At 43.6% G+C, this 15,299-nt stretch overlaps 1 protein-coding gene across 3 annotated transcripts in view; it reads right to left on the bottom strand.

Annotated features, from left to right (window-relative positions):
* The window catches only part of CHD3 (chromodomain helicase DNA binding protein 3), an 813,321-nt gene that overhangs the window by 396,665 nt on the left and 401,357 nt on the right, over positions 1-15,299 (bottom strand). For all 3 annotated transcript variants that reach the window (XM_086946072.1, XM_086946074.1, XM_086946073.1), the window contains exon 19: positions 7,728-7,869. In XM_086946072.1, the coding sequence (XP_086802198.1) occupies positions 7,728-7,869 (142 nt within the window). The remainder of the gene's footprint in view (positions 1-7,727; positions 7,870-15,299) is intronic.

The raw sequence follows: 15,299 nt of genomic DNA, 5'->3' as shown, positions 1-15,299 counted from the left end.
TTTTCAAAAGACGAAGGGAGTACTGCCCTTCTTCCCTTTTCCGTTCTCCCACAATGGTTCGTGCGGAGCATGGTTTGCTTTAATGACATCACTAGACAAAAAGTCCACAGTTTCCCAGAGCGATTGGATATGGGGAGATTTGAATAAAGTAATGAATGAGGCATGTTTTCCAGACGAAGACGGACTTCCCCAAAGGAAGGGGACCGATCTAGAAAATGAAGAGTACGAGCAAGGAAATGCTTCCCTTAACTTTATGATTTTGAATGTTCAGCCCAAGCAAAATGTAGGTCCACCGTTTATTAAAGTCCAACCAGTAAAAGGTGATTTGTGCGTCCGAAAGAAAGGATCGGTACATTTGGGACACAGTGAATGTAATACTGTAGTCGAGTTTAATGATCAAGGAAAGTCTTCCTTCAATACATCTCGCCATTCCTATTTCATTTGCGGTCAGACAGCCTATACACATCTGCCCTTAGACTGGGGTGGAACATGCTATATATCGTTCCTTCTGTCCCCTGTCTTTCTAGCCCCATCCCATTATCATCGAGATTCACGACTAGAGCATGTTAGACACAGGAGAGAGACCGATTCCTCCGAGATTGATCAGACTGAGACAGCTTGGGAACAATATACAGATTTCAATAAAGGATTCTTTTTCTTCATAGGTCCCGTCCAAAACAGTAAACTCATACGCAGGTTAACAAGAACTCTAGAAGCAATAGTGAATGAGACTACAGCAGCCCTGGCGAACTTGACCCAGGAGCAGTCTGCCATACGACTTGTTGTTCTTCAGAACCGCCTTGTTCTTGACGTCATCCTGGCAGATAGGGGCGGGGCTTGTAGAGTGATCGGCTCCAGTTGTTGCGTTTTCATTCCGAATAACGCGCCATCTGTGTACGCAGCAATAACAAGACTTCACAAGATTGCTCATGAGATACATCAAGACCCAGGCACATTGACTTGGTCCGGTTGGCTCTGGGGTGTAATATCAGCATGGGGATGGAAAGTGTTGTCGTTCCTAGGAATGATACTGCTAATAATATTCGGCTGCTGTCTCTGTCTGCAATGTGGCCCGGCGATTTGCGGCTTGTGTGCCACTGCCTGTATTCCACATCCACGGATACAAAAGAGAAAAGACGAACAAATGATGCTGTATGATCAGATATACGGTCTCATGAATATAGATGTGTCCTGAAGGGCACAGTAGGGGACAAGGAGGGAATGAGGAAATAGAAATTTTTCGTGGCCAATGTGTCCCCTGCGTGTACCCCACGTTTAGTGTATGTGCATGTCACCCATGCATTTTCCCTCTATGGCCTGCAATGATAAGGCCTCTGTATTTCCGTCCCACATTAGAATGTCAGTTACCAAGTCCCACATGAAAGAAATGTTAATTCTGCACCGAGGCCTATGTTGCCAATGTATTTGCATTGTGCACGTTTAAAAGTCGAGATGAACCCGTTTTTGTGGCTCAGCCTGAGCCTCAGTTTTCTTGCCCCCAGACACTCTGAAAGTTGCAGCTTAGCTACATATCCCTGACCTCTCACATACTTCTGTCCCAGCCCGGCCTGCCAAGACAGTATTTTGCACACAGTTATCTACTTGCTCCACAGAAACACATTCCTGCTTAGTGAAGAAGGTAAACAGAACCCGACTGCAGAGATAGGGCCTAGCCTTTCTGTCTCAGTTTAAATGATTTGCAGAGCTCGCATCCATAGAAAGCCCATGGCCCCCACGCAATGAACGAAGAAATATATGCACACACTGGCTCTTGGTGACGAGCAACCTTTGCTCGAGCGACCTTTACTTCAGATAATACATCCTCCAAACCTAAGATATCAGATAATACCAGACGTGCAGGTCGTCCTGACACTGAAGGCTTCTCTACTAGATCGAAAGTCAGCTCCCCCCAGCTTCCCCCAGTTACACGTTAATTGCACGTCATGACCAAGTTACGCACACAAGTAGGGTAAAGGTTCCAGCTGACCACGCAGACCCCCTCCATGTATCCACCCACCTATGACACACCTATGACTCCTCAAGTGAACGCCCACATGTACGCCTCCTTACACGCCTCTTGCACGCCCATATGCTCTTATCTCTCTCTTTCTCTTGCTCTGCCTGGAGCGCTCCTCCTTCTCTATGCAATGTAATGTATATTCCATGTATAAATATTGTACTCTGTGAATAAAATCCAGAAGACCTTTCCTGAACCTTAGTGGTGATGGAACCCGATTCTCCCTTAACTCGAGTTACTGAAATAAAGCCCTTTTGAATCGGACACCACGGACTCTGCCTCTCATTATATGCATGACCCATTGTTTAAGTATAGAAATTCCAACAGGGTAATATTTTATTTACCACAATCTGCCGGCAAAACCTTGCTGGCGATGTCCCAGAGTGCGTATGATTAACACTAGGTTGGCCAAAGAGAACAAACGTTTCTCTTCCAGGGGATGCTCATTTATAGTCATAAGCAATGAACAGTCACGCCCATGCAGAAGATCCCAAAACACTTCAATTAAATGTATCTTTGTACATATATACAACTGAACAAACCTTTCAGTAGAAAGGAGAGCATAATACTTAAAATATTAAAGTTTGCAGCCTATAAAATGCTAAATATATTTTAATTTAATTTGAATGTAAACATTTAATTAAATTTTCATTTGAAAAAAATCTTCCAATTCAATAAAATAGTCACCATTTACATTACAAGCATTGGCAGATTCAGCAGGTCTGGTGAAATGATCGTTTTTATTTTTATTACAGGCATGTGCCATAAAAACAAACAGAAAACCTATCATTTAATAAACGTGGTGACAAATGCTTGCAATAAAAGTTTTAAAATTAGACAAAATATTAACCATCACATATAATTCTAATAGAACACTACTGGTGTTTCCTAGCAGGCAATCCTACTAAGAACAAGTATAAAAGCCATTTTTAGTTTTAATAAACACCACAGGAAAATATGATTATAATGGGCACCAACAAAAACAAGCATTGGAAATGCAATAGGTCTCGCATTTGTTGGAGCTGCAGCTATTGGCGTTGTAAGCTGCAGAGAGGGGTGTGATGCTGGCGTTGCACTTAGAAAGGTTACCTGTCCTGTTTTACACCTGTCCTGTCCTGTTGGCATCTGATTAGTCGTGAGCCCTTTCTGAACTGGTGAGGTTTTTGTTTATTCCGGCGTAGAGTGCATTGCCGTAGTCGAGTCTGCAGGTGACCAGGGCGTGAGTGATGGTCTTTCTGTGATCGAGGGGGATCCATTTGAAGGTCGTACGTAGGAGGCGGAGGGTGTGGAAGCAGGAGGACGAGACGGAGTTGATCTGGCTGAGCTCTGAGTCCAGGCGTGGCAGTTGACACAGGTCGTCGCGTTGTGGTCACGCTTGAGGCACCAAAGGCAAACAAGATATGGGTCTGTCATCGAAGTGTGTCGATGACAGGTGGCGCAACACTTGGAGCAGGTCTTCCTAGTGGACATACTGCTACACCAGGAGAAAAATCTCAAAAACACTTTGACTAAAGCTTGAAAAAGGCCAGTCAAAAATTGACTTGGGGTAGCACACTCCGGCTCTGCACTGACTGGTGCGGAACGTAAAGAACTAACATCAGCGAACTGGGGTGGGCTTATATAGGAACCACGCATATCACTTCCAATGTGGAAGACGCCGATAATGCCACGGGGAGCCAAACTACGACACCCACCAGCGTGTAGGGGGTATAATTCACAAAAAAAAATCAGCTTCAGTCTCATGCCTGAAGATAATTCTATTTTAATAAAAACAAATGTTCCATTAATTTTTAAATTGAAAAAACAACTTAAAATATTTTAAAATAAATACTAAATATAATACATATTTATAGATTTTTTTTAACATTAAATTACATTAATTTTTATTTTTAAACAGCTTAAATAATTTAATTTAACATTATTTCTTGTGGGTTTTTTTAAGTTCCCAGCATTATTTTCTATGGGATGGTGTTGCAGTCTCAATGGTTGACCTTATATGGTACTGGACTTACTCCAGCTCTGAGCTTGAGTATATTTACTACTTTTCCGGGTCCCTTTTGGCTGTATCAACCTCAGAAGTGCAGTTTGTGAATAAGAAGGTGTTTACTCTTTTGTGGGTGGGTGCATGTCCCGCACAAAACCCTTCCCTAACCCTCCATAAACTACTCTTTACTCCATCATCACCCCCGTAGGAAGCTGGCTTTTTATGTAGTATACCAAAACCAGGGATCCTATGTAGAAAGTCCAGAAAACCCTTATTGGCTTATAGGGCTCAAATAATAATCCCAAATACTCTCCTTTATGGTAGTGTGGGTGAGCAGTTTATGCTTATCAGAGTGTAGTGTTAATTTATTTGTTGAACATTGAGTCAATAAATGAGGCACATACTCAAGAAGAAACTCGAGACCAATTTAGAAAAATAACAAGTATTTTTTATCTTTTAACACCAAGAACTTCGTTAACTGGTAAGCACTTTTCATAATAGCAATTTTAGCAGGTAAGTAAAATGATCACTCAAATACGTTTTTACGCGGTAATGCTTTCCCATGAAGAAAAAGACATACACTGCATATGGTTCTTTGCAAATAGTTCTCGAGGGTGCCCTCAAGGACTTAAGCTGCAAGGGGGCCAAGGTCCAAAGCACCACCAGCTGTTTGAGTTTACCTGCCCTGCAGTGTCTGGGTGCAGAGGTGCTGAAAGGGTTGGTACCCTTGAGCGCAATGCTGTAGGCAAAGAGGGGGGGCCACCTTTAAACAGGCTACAGAGGAGGACTTGGGGACAAGTCAGGGAGCTTTCAACAGCGGGCTGAATTTGTGGGGGTCTTGGGAGCAGAGGAGCACCGTTGGTTGTCGTGGACCCGGACAGGGGAGCTCGGGTAAAGAGGGTTGTGGTGCGCTGATGCCTGTGCGTCAAAGTCACTCAAGGATCTTGGTTAGACCTGCAAAAGGGGGACAAATCAGGACAGCTGGGCCACTCTCAGTGCTGGCAAGCTGCTTGGTCTCTACAAAGCTGGAGTCTGGATTGGTTTCAAACAAGCTTTAGTTGCAGCAAGACAGCTCCGTTTGGTCTTGGTGGCTCCTCACTTGGGGGAGACAAATCTGATTCCTGGAGCATGTTAACTTCTTCCTGGGCAGCTGCTGCTGCATCGGTGAACCCGGTGAACAGCAGAATGGTGAACCGGAAATTGAGGTTGGTGCCTGCAATCTGCAGGGAAGTGGCTCCTCTACTTCAAGGGTGATGCTGACGGCTTAGCAAAGTACTGGAGGCCCTCCGAAGATTTTGGAGGATGCACAAGTGGAGGACAAGTCGAGTTGTTGCAATTGTCTGGACAGCAGCAGGTAAGCAGACAGGGTTTTGTGCCATAAGTCCACCAGCAGTCCTCAGTTCTTGCTTCTTTGGCTCTTCCTGGTCCTCTTCTTTTTTTTAGTCAGTCGAATCTAGGTTCCTGGTGCCAGGGGGCCACCTAAATACTCAATTTAGGGGCATTAAGGGAAGTGAAGGGTAGTAGCCAATGGGCTACTTACCCTTGGGGTCACTACATTCCCTGTATGACCACTTCCTGTGGGAAGTGAGCACATCCCTGTCCCAGGATTCCTAATTCCACCAAAATCAAAATGGTGGAAGCCTTCCTTAATGGAACACATTAGGCTGCCCACCTTAGGGGTGTGACTGGCCTGGTAGAGCACCATGCCTCCTAACACAGCTAATTTCCCACCTGTCCTGTTGCCTCTGAGCAGGGGGTGACATCTCTCAGGTCAGCTGGGATTGCTTATCAAAGGTGGCAAGGGCTTTGAAGTCCCTGGCCTTGGTATGCAGATCCGCAAGTCATCCTGCTAGAGGAGGTGTGAACACCTTCCTCCGGAGCAGTCTTTGTTTCTGGCCTCAACGAGTGCGGGCTCTCACCAGCAGGGGGTCAGAAAATTGCCTATGATGGCAGGCTGGATGATACGAGACAGCCAGCACACTAAAAGGCTGGTTGGGGGTTTCAGGGGCACCTTTAAGGTGCCCTCTGGGTGTATGTTTTAATACATTCACCACTGGCATCAGTAGGGATTTTTTAAGACAAGGTTTTTGATACCAAACACCATGAGTTTAAGTGAAGCCGTCATGTAGCTGGAGAACCTATAATGACCAGTGTTGGCTTCCCTCCTCACTTGTACTATCTATTAATTGAACTTGACAGCACAGGGGCATAACTGCTCTTGCAGATATGCCCTCACATTTAATATAATGCACCCTGCCTTAGGGCTGTAAAGCCTGCTGTTGGGATGACTTACATATACTGCATGCAGTCAGTGACTGTGGGCATGCCACACAGAGTGTGTGTCATCTTGTGTTTTCACTTTTGTCTGAATCATTTCATGCAGCTTGCAATGGCAGTCTGCATGTGTTTGTTGGTGGGTCCCTTAGAGTGGCACAATGCATGCTGCAGCCATTAGGGACCCTCTTTAGAACCCATGCCGTAGGTACCAGGGGTACCATTTAATAGGTTATTTCTGAGGTGCTAACGCAGTGAACTTCAGCCAAAATCGCATCAAATACCAGGCAAAAAGTGGGGGTCACCATGTCAAATAGGGGCACTTTCCTACAGCCATTCTCCAGACCCGCCTACATTGACTACCAAAAGGCATTTTTACGTGTGGGGTATCCGCATCAAGGTGGAGATCTTCACACAGAAAAAGATAGGAGGTGGAACCTCCATACACAAGTTGGTGAAGAGCATTTTGTAGTATGTTTGTAGTATTATCCTAGCACTAAACGTTAAAAAATGAATTTTGTGAATAGGTGCCAACAATGTTTTTCTTATTTTTTTCACGTTCCAATTATTTACTCCATAAATGTAGTCAATAATCTAAACCAACAGTCATAAAGCACATTTGACTAAAAACATTAGTTTTTACACTTTTTCCTGAAAAAAGGGAACTGGAGTCTTGGCTGTTTGCAAATCTGAAACTAAAGTTACAGGATTTCCTGAAGATCCACTGTCCCAATACCACCTGCATCGCTCACTAAGAAGAAGTAGCAAACGCATCAGTAGTTTGCAAATGCATTTTTTACTTGAACTCCCAGCTTTAAATCAGGGCATGTGTGTTCACTAAATGTCTTGAGGCACCTCCTTTACCCAAGCCTCTCTTTCTTCCTTACCTTTCCTCAGTCACTATTCTGGCTTTCTTTGGTACCTTATTGTGCCAAGTCTGAGGGACAAGGAGGAAGTGTTCCTCTGAGTATAGCAGAGTGAAGCCGGGCAATTACATTCTAGGTTTACTGCTTCAAAAAGAGTGAGGGAGCAAGCATCCCTTTGCTCTATCTCCCCCCCCCCCGTTTGAACAGGTCAGACAATGCCATTGGAGCCCCAGATATATCATCAGTTGTGGCATTCACATTCCTGCTCAGTGTTATGGCAGTCAATTCCGAGGCATTCACTGTAGAGGTTTTAAAGGCCTACCAAATCAACATCAAGTTAATATTTACTGTTAAGTTTTCACTCTGTGTCGAGACCCTGAGAATCCTGTGGGGGATTAGCCTCTGAGGTGAAATACTCTGATGTACAAAGTCCAATACAACATGAGACTAAGGACCAGCCTTTTGTTTTGAGATACAACAAAGAGAATGGTGACAGAGGCGACCAAACCATGCAGGCCCAAAAGTCTTAGCTTTGAATGGTGCAAAGGCTCATAATCTTCCATTTTGGGAGGAATAAAAAACATACCATTGCAGCCACAGGGAAGAGGTAGGGGTGATTACAGCACTTCTTCAGGTCCATCATGATGTTTAGCAAGGAAACCTGATTTCCTCCTCCCCTAGAGTTCAGTGCTTCAAAGTTCCGGGTCAAAATGAATTTGTAATATTTCCTAAAGGAAGATAAACAACAAAGATGGAGACATCAGTTAGTCATAGTCATAGTCAAAATCCTTTATTCGATCAAATACAAAAGGTTTGATGACGTTACAACGCATACTTTTACAACGCATACATTTACAACGCATTTTTACAACGCAACATCCATTATAATGCATGCCATTACAACACATTTTTAAAGACTACCTTTACAACGCATTCCATTACATCCCATACTACCTTTACAACGCATACCATTACAACGCATAACATTACATTGCATGTAAGGTAAGTATTGGATAATGCAGGGGTAAAAAAATACTATTCTAACTCCAGGGGGGTGCAACAGTAGGGTAAGTGTTGGATAGTGTAGGGATAAAAATTACTATTCTAACTCCAGGGGGTGCAACAGTAGGGTAAGTGTTGGATAGTGTAAGGGTACTATGTGTTGTAATTCTATGCGTTGTAATGGCATGCGTTGTAATGACTGCGTTGTAATGACATGCGTTGTAGTGGTATATGTTGTAGTGTCATGCGTTGTAATGGTTGCGTTGTAATGGTATGCGTTGTAATGGATGTTGCGTTGTAAAAGTTTTGTTATAAAGGTAGTGCGTTGTAAAAGTTGCATTGTAAAGGTTGTTTCCCAATACAAAATGATCATAAAAGTACATATAAAAAGAAATAAAAGGGATTCTCAATATTCAGTTTCATTTAAAATCCAAAATATAGTAATTCATTTTCACCTTAAATTTTTTATTTTTCAAATCGATCTATAAAAAATTGCCCATTTCCAAAGTTCTACTCCTATTACGTACTTTTCATCCAGTGACTAGTGCAGAGTTTTTCCTTTTTTTCATGCACGCCCGGAGAAACAAAGCTAGAGTAAAACAAGTGAGAGGATCTGATAGACTCTTTAAAAAATATAGTGCCACCCTACATTGTTTAAAATTCATTTTCTGCAGTATCGGTTTTAAGTAACTGTTCCTCTCCTTCTTATACAATTTGCAGAATAAAACAAGGTGCAGATCAGTTTGTCTTGACAAGCCATAACAAGGACACAAAGTTAGATCAGCATGGTTATAGGTTTTCCCAGGGTATCCTATCATAAGAGGGATCATGTTCAGACGAAACCTAATCAATATAAATCTGTGATATGCATTTGTAACATCTGACAAATAGTAAAAATATCCTCTCTCTATCACTGGGGGAATTGATCTACAGTGCACCATTGCCTGCTTCTTTCTGTGGATTTCCCTTCTCTCATACTCTATCCTGATCCTAAACACATTTTTGACCTTTTCTTTAGAAATCTTTCTGCATTCATCTGCGTGATGAAACAGTTCAGGTAACCCAATCTTGTTTAGGAGTTTTTCTACGTAGCACAGCCATCTGGATCTCCTCCACTTATCCGTATTTAAGCAATTCTTAATTATTGTATGTGTCAGGGTGAGTGTATCCCTTCTCCAGATTGCGTGGAACAGAAGGACAGGGGCCAATTGTATTGAGTCAGTGATATAATGGAGTCCCAATTCTAAGTGTAAAATATAATTAGGGGTCGAGGTTGGGAGGCCAATAATATATTTTAAAAACGTGTTTTCAATGGTTTGCAATGCACCCGTTTCAACAGTGCCCCATACCCCCGCCCCATACGTCACTGCTGATATAACTTTGGCCTGGTAAATTTGTTTTATTGGTAAAAGTGGCCTATCACCCAGTTTTTTAGCAAAGGTCTTCACTGCCGTCAGGGTTCTTTCCATTACCCCGCTGCGTCCTTGCACTAAGTTTGTCCATGCCAGATCCTTGTTGATAAGAACTCCCAAGTACGGGAAGGAATCCACCAACTCAATCCTCTCATTCTCCACATGGAGGTACGGTGTTCACTCTCTTGTCCTTGCCCCCACTATCACAGCAAAGTATTTAGAACGGTTCACCCTCAGATCAAGTGAGTCCATGAAGGTTACATATGAAGATATGAGGTGCTGAATGCCAGACCCAGTTCTGGCCATCAACACCGTATCGTCTGCATAAGCCAAGTTAGGTAGAGGTTGTGAGTTAAAAACTGGAACATCTCTTTTGGACTTGATAAGGGCTTTTTCCACTACATTTGTATAAATGGAGAAGAGAAATGGCGCAAGAACACAGCCCTGCCTAACTCCTCTGGCGATTTTAAATGGGCGCGGGCAGCCTCCATTTTTTGTATAGAGGCCATAGCGTTGGAGTACATCTGTCTAATAAAATTTAAAATTAATAGATCAACTCCCATCTCCCTCATGATGGTCCACAGCTTTTCATGGATCACACAGTCGAACGCTGCCGACAAGTCCATGAAAGCATGTATATCTTCCCCTCCTTCATCCTTGTATATTTTTCTATTATGAGTGACAGGTTTAGACACTGGTCTACCGTGCCCCTTCCCTGCTGGAAACCATAATGGGCCTGCATTAAGACATTCTTGTCTCTGGCCCAATGCTCTAACGTATAGAGAGGAGGAGCCGCTCCATTAGCTTCGCTGTCGTGTCCAGCAGGGAGATTGGCATGTAGTTTTTTGGATCAGATCTGTCCCCTTTTTTAAATATAGGGACTATAACACCAACAGACCAAGATTGAGTATTATGCTATTCATTACGTTCGTCAATTACGGAGCCCATAAGTCTGGTATTCCCTGAAAAAGATCTATTGGTACACTATTTGGACCAGGGGCCCTGCCTGCACTACACGACAACAAGTTCTTCCTTACTTCACTAAGGGAGAAGAAAGAAGAAGAAGCCTGTTGACCATCTTCCATATTTAAAACCGGGAGTTGGGGTATAGAGGCAAATATACTCTCAAAGTGAGCAACCCATGCTTCCTCATCTACATTGTTATCTACTGTAGGGTCTGTGGAGTTTTTAAAATGCGGTGCATTTATTATCCTCCAGAAGTCGCAGCTGTTTCCCATTTTTGCTGCCTTTCTATGGTCCTCCAAAGCTCTCCTTACCACTGAGCATGGTGACTCAAACCATCCCCTTTCGGGTCTCCTATTGATATTTTTAGAACGGGTAGGGGTCTGTTTTGCCTGCTCGAGGAGATCACAAAAAGCCTTTACCATTACATCTACTTCGGTATCTAGACATGTTACTATATTATTAAGGGTAGCAGATATAATTTTAGCAGTCACTATAGGTTGGTTGACATTTGCCCATTTTAGTTGTATTCCATTTTTTCTTGCCACTATTGGAGTATCTATAATGAAAGTTTTTGGAGATTCCACTCTTGCAGTTTTTATCTGTAGTGATAGCATAGAATGATCACTATATATTGTGACTAACATATGGTCAATTGTTGATTTGTGGTTATTTCGTAAGAAGGTTCCACCCATTTTCCCAGATAGTGCTTCTAAATCAGCCACGATTACCAAGTTTCTCTCTGATAGGATCCTGTTTAGGCAGTTGCCATATTCGTTATGCGTAAAATGGTTAAGGCTATCACCCCCCCCCTAAGTCCACTATACCACATATAGGAACTGTGTTGTATTTACAGGGATAAATATTAAAATCTCCCACCCATAGGAGGTTAAAAGACCAGTTGCTGCTATTATTTGTGGCGTGTTCTATTGCTTTGTCGACCTCTTCCCCAATAGCATATTTATTTGGGGCATTCTCGTTGTTATATGTATTAATTAGGAGCCACATGCCGTCCTTGCGTATCTCTAATGTGAGGCTGTGAGAGTTTTCACTTAGAGATTCAAATTTTAAAATCTTTTCCTGGGAAATTATTCGGGATTAAGGTCAAAATACCCCCTTTAGACCTCCCCGACGGTGAGGGTTTGGCTGGATTTTGGTAGGAGCAATACCCATTTAGTCGACCATGTCTCCTGGAAACATATAATATCATGGTCTTGCCACATTTTTAGCCAGTTTGCATTATTTAATTTTTTCATAATGCCTGCCAAGTTCCATGAAGTTATCTTTAAAAAACGTTTTCCATGATCCTTTTGTGGTTCACTCAAGATCGGGACTATTTCACTAGGGGAAAGCAGGGGCTCTAGACTTTCGGGGCTTATTTAAGTGGTTTTAGTGGATTGATACAGTCAATCACACTCTTCCAGATCAGTTAATGGTGCAAATCGATTTTCAAAGGTCAGAATTTCCATCCTCCTAGGATCCCCCCCATTCTTCCACGGGCGAATCTCTCTTTGATATAAGTTGGATCTTTGGGATTTCTAGTTCGTTGGTTTATAGAAATAGCCCAGCGGTAGAACAACTATTCCTAACTCCATTCTTGTGTAGTAACCCAAACATTTCAATATGTATCTGACTATACATTCATTGTTAAAATTTAAAACAATACAATCACCCACCAGATCTTTTCTTGCCAGACCCACCCATAGAGTCCTTCAAGCCATAATCACCTGTCTTGAGAGGTTCCCAACTCTGTCCCCCCTGCCCCTTCAATTTCCCTGTGAGCCAGTGTTATGCTTTGTGGATCAGTTGAGTCGTAGATTCCACTTGTCCTTCATCCAACCAGGGTGCATTCCCTAGGATCACCGCCAGTGGAGCTGCTGCCGGCGGTAAATGTACGTACTTGGCTTCGTGTTAGACCGGCATTAGCCCTATCTGGACTTTGTGGTTCTATTTGGTTGTCTTGACATCTCTCTGCGCTAAATAGCGTTTGTCCTCCAAATCTAGTAACTATATTAGGGGAAGGTAGTGGTAGTCGGTTTTTAGTGGCAATGGGTGTGTCTATTGCATTATTCCCCCTCACCAAACCTCTACCATTTGTGACCTTTGGAATGGTTTGGGTTTGAGTCTCATGACCCGAGTCCCTTCTACCGTTTTAGTCGTTGCCCTCTGGATCTTTCCCTAAAGGCACCTTTGCCCCTAGTAACTGTTCGATTTTTTCCAGCTGTAGTTCAAGGGCCAATAGCTTCCCCTCCATTCTAGCCAGTGTAGCTGTGATAGGATTCAGCATCGTGGCCACTAGCGTCTCCAGTCTGTGCCACATGTCCTCATTTGTCAAAAGGAGGGTACTTGCTGTATGGGCTACTGGAGTAGCAGCCTGGTCCTGGTTATCCTGAGAAATTTGCTCCTCAGTGTAGTTCCCTCTCTGCTTATCTTTGGTTTGTCTGGGGGCCTTCGCAGGTTTCTGTGCCCCCCCCCCCACTCTTTTCCTCTTCCCCGTTTTTTCCAAAGTGTTTCCATTGGCCTTTACTCCCCCGCCCCCCTAATGGGTATTCCAGTCCTTTTTGGCCGTGTTATTCAGGTGGAGGATTCTCTGTCTTGTTCTAGGTCTGGTATGAGGCCCCTCTGGGTTTGCTCTAAGAATTGAATTGGTATTGGGGATGGTGATTCTGCCGTAGCAGCAAGGTTTATCTGTGGGAGCGGCTCCAAAGATAGCCGCCTTTGGGTTATCTCAATTTCATGTTCCAGGACAGAAGTGGCTCTGGTTAAAAATGAGTCAAGTGTCCCCACAATTCCCTGACCCCTGCGCTTGCTCATGGTATCCCAAACTGGCAGAACCACAACAAATGTATTTTATTACCCTAGGGGTAACACTGCACAATGCCACTAATAAGAGTAGTAGATATATAAAGTATGGATCAATACCTTATTTTTGTGGCAGGTGGTTAGAGAGTGTCGCGGCAAATGATGGGGGATGTAGTCCCATCGCAGCGGAGGAGACTCCGAGTGAGTGCAGCCCAGAAGTCTCTCGCCCCTTTGCAGCATCAAGTGACCCGTCAAGTAGCCAGTAGCAGTGGAGGTACGGCAGTGATAAATTACGGGCTAGCATTCAATCTGTGGTCTGCTCATCAAAATATTGAGTGTTCTGGCCCCGGCCTATTATACATAAACAAAGTTCTAGAGCAGTAGAGTGGAGCACTACGCCAATGCTTCACAAACGCAGCTCCTGTACATCCAGTTTTCACCCACCAATCAGGGGGGATATTTATGCTGACAATTGGCTCTTACTCTTACAGATCCCCTCAACAAACACGGTGTTGGTGCAGGGTACAATGTACCAACTCAGTACCCCTCCAGGCAGGCAGAATTCAATGGAGAACTACACCGCACAATGCAGCCCAGCACAACACAACACTGCATTACTGGGGTTCAGGGAAACATCACCTCCGCTCCCATAGCACTCAGCAGACCGATAAAGAAGACCGATAAGACCATTAAGGAAGACCGATAAGGAAGACCATCTGTCTACGCTATATCTCATGAGGCTGCGCAGTGTAGTACGACCACCAATACCTTTCAGGAACTCCCCTGACCCGATAATCTTGACAGGTCCCAGGAGACAAGGTTGAGGCCGCCGGAACACGCCTCAGTGCACGCCGCCAACTCCGGACGATCCGAAGTGCCGATAACGGTGCGGGGCCTCCGGCAACGGCAGCGTCCCAAACTGGTCTATCACTAGGAGGAGCAGCTGGAGCAGGCATGTCACAAGCACACTGCTGATTTTCCTTCTCCTAGCTCTCCCCTCAGCTCAGTTGCTAAGAACAAAATATAATAATCATACAACTGAAGTCTGGATTTCCTGTCGCCCGATACCTACGACATTTTGAGATAACAGGTTTTTAATGTTTATTTTGTCCACTGGACAAGCAGGCTCAACCCAATTACAGTACCACAATGCAGATCTGTGAAATAAGAGACAGTCTGCTATGAAGGAAGATTTGTATACAAATGTATAACTCGTTCAACTTTGTGTATATATGATTCATTAACGCAGAACCATTACAATTAGGGTGAGCACTCGAAGGAAATGTAGTGAGCTGAGAGTTTAGCTTGAATTACTACCATTGATTCCAGTATAAAAGCATGAACACTTTTGTAAATGTCTACAATTTGAGGCCATTTAAAATTATAAATCTCTTACAGTTCCAGGCTACACCTATGTGCACTCACAATGACTCAAAATGAACCTCGAAATGTATTAATCTTTGGCCTTGCTTCTCCGCACCATACCCCCTTCACTATAACGCCAACAATTGCACACAACAGTGATGTAGTGTTTCACAGTGTGTTGCCGCTGTAGAGTTTGAACATGCTCAGTTATTCTGGAGTCCTCTTTTAGTAATCCAAAATGAAATGTATCCATATAGTTGTTAGGTTAGGTTAAAGTTTATTAAGAGCACAACTCACCCTGAGGCATCTCGGCGCTGAGCAGCAATTATATCTGGAGGTGAGAGGAGCCGGAATGTCTATTTACTGAAGAGAAAGTCTTTCAGCTGTTTCCTGAAGGAGCCATAATTTGAATTAGCACGTAGGGTCTGCGGGAGTTGGGTCCAATATCTGGGAGCTAGATAGAAAAACTCTTGACCACCTGTTCGAGTCAGGCGAATTCTGGGGACTCTTAGTAGTTCGTGAGTAGAGGATCTCAGCCTCTTACTGGGGCAGTATTTCGTTATTTTATTTTGCTGATACTGAGGGCCTTTTTTCCTGAGAGCGTTATGAGTGAG

This window comes from Lissotriton vulgaris, chromosome 12 (genome assembly GCF_964263255.1).
Source record: "Lissotriton vulgaris chromosome 12, aLisVul1.2, whole genome shotgun sequence".
Classification (NCBI taxonomy): Eukaryota; Metazoa; Chordata; class Amphibia; order Caudata; family Salamandridae; genus Lissotriton; species Lissotriton vulgaris.
This window is presented reverse-complemented; position numbering and strand designations above follow the sequence as displayed.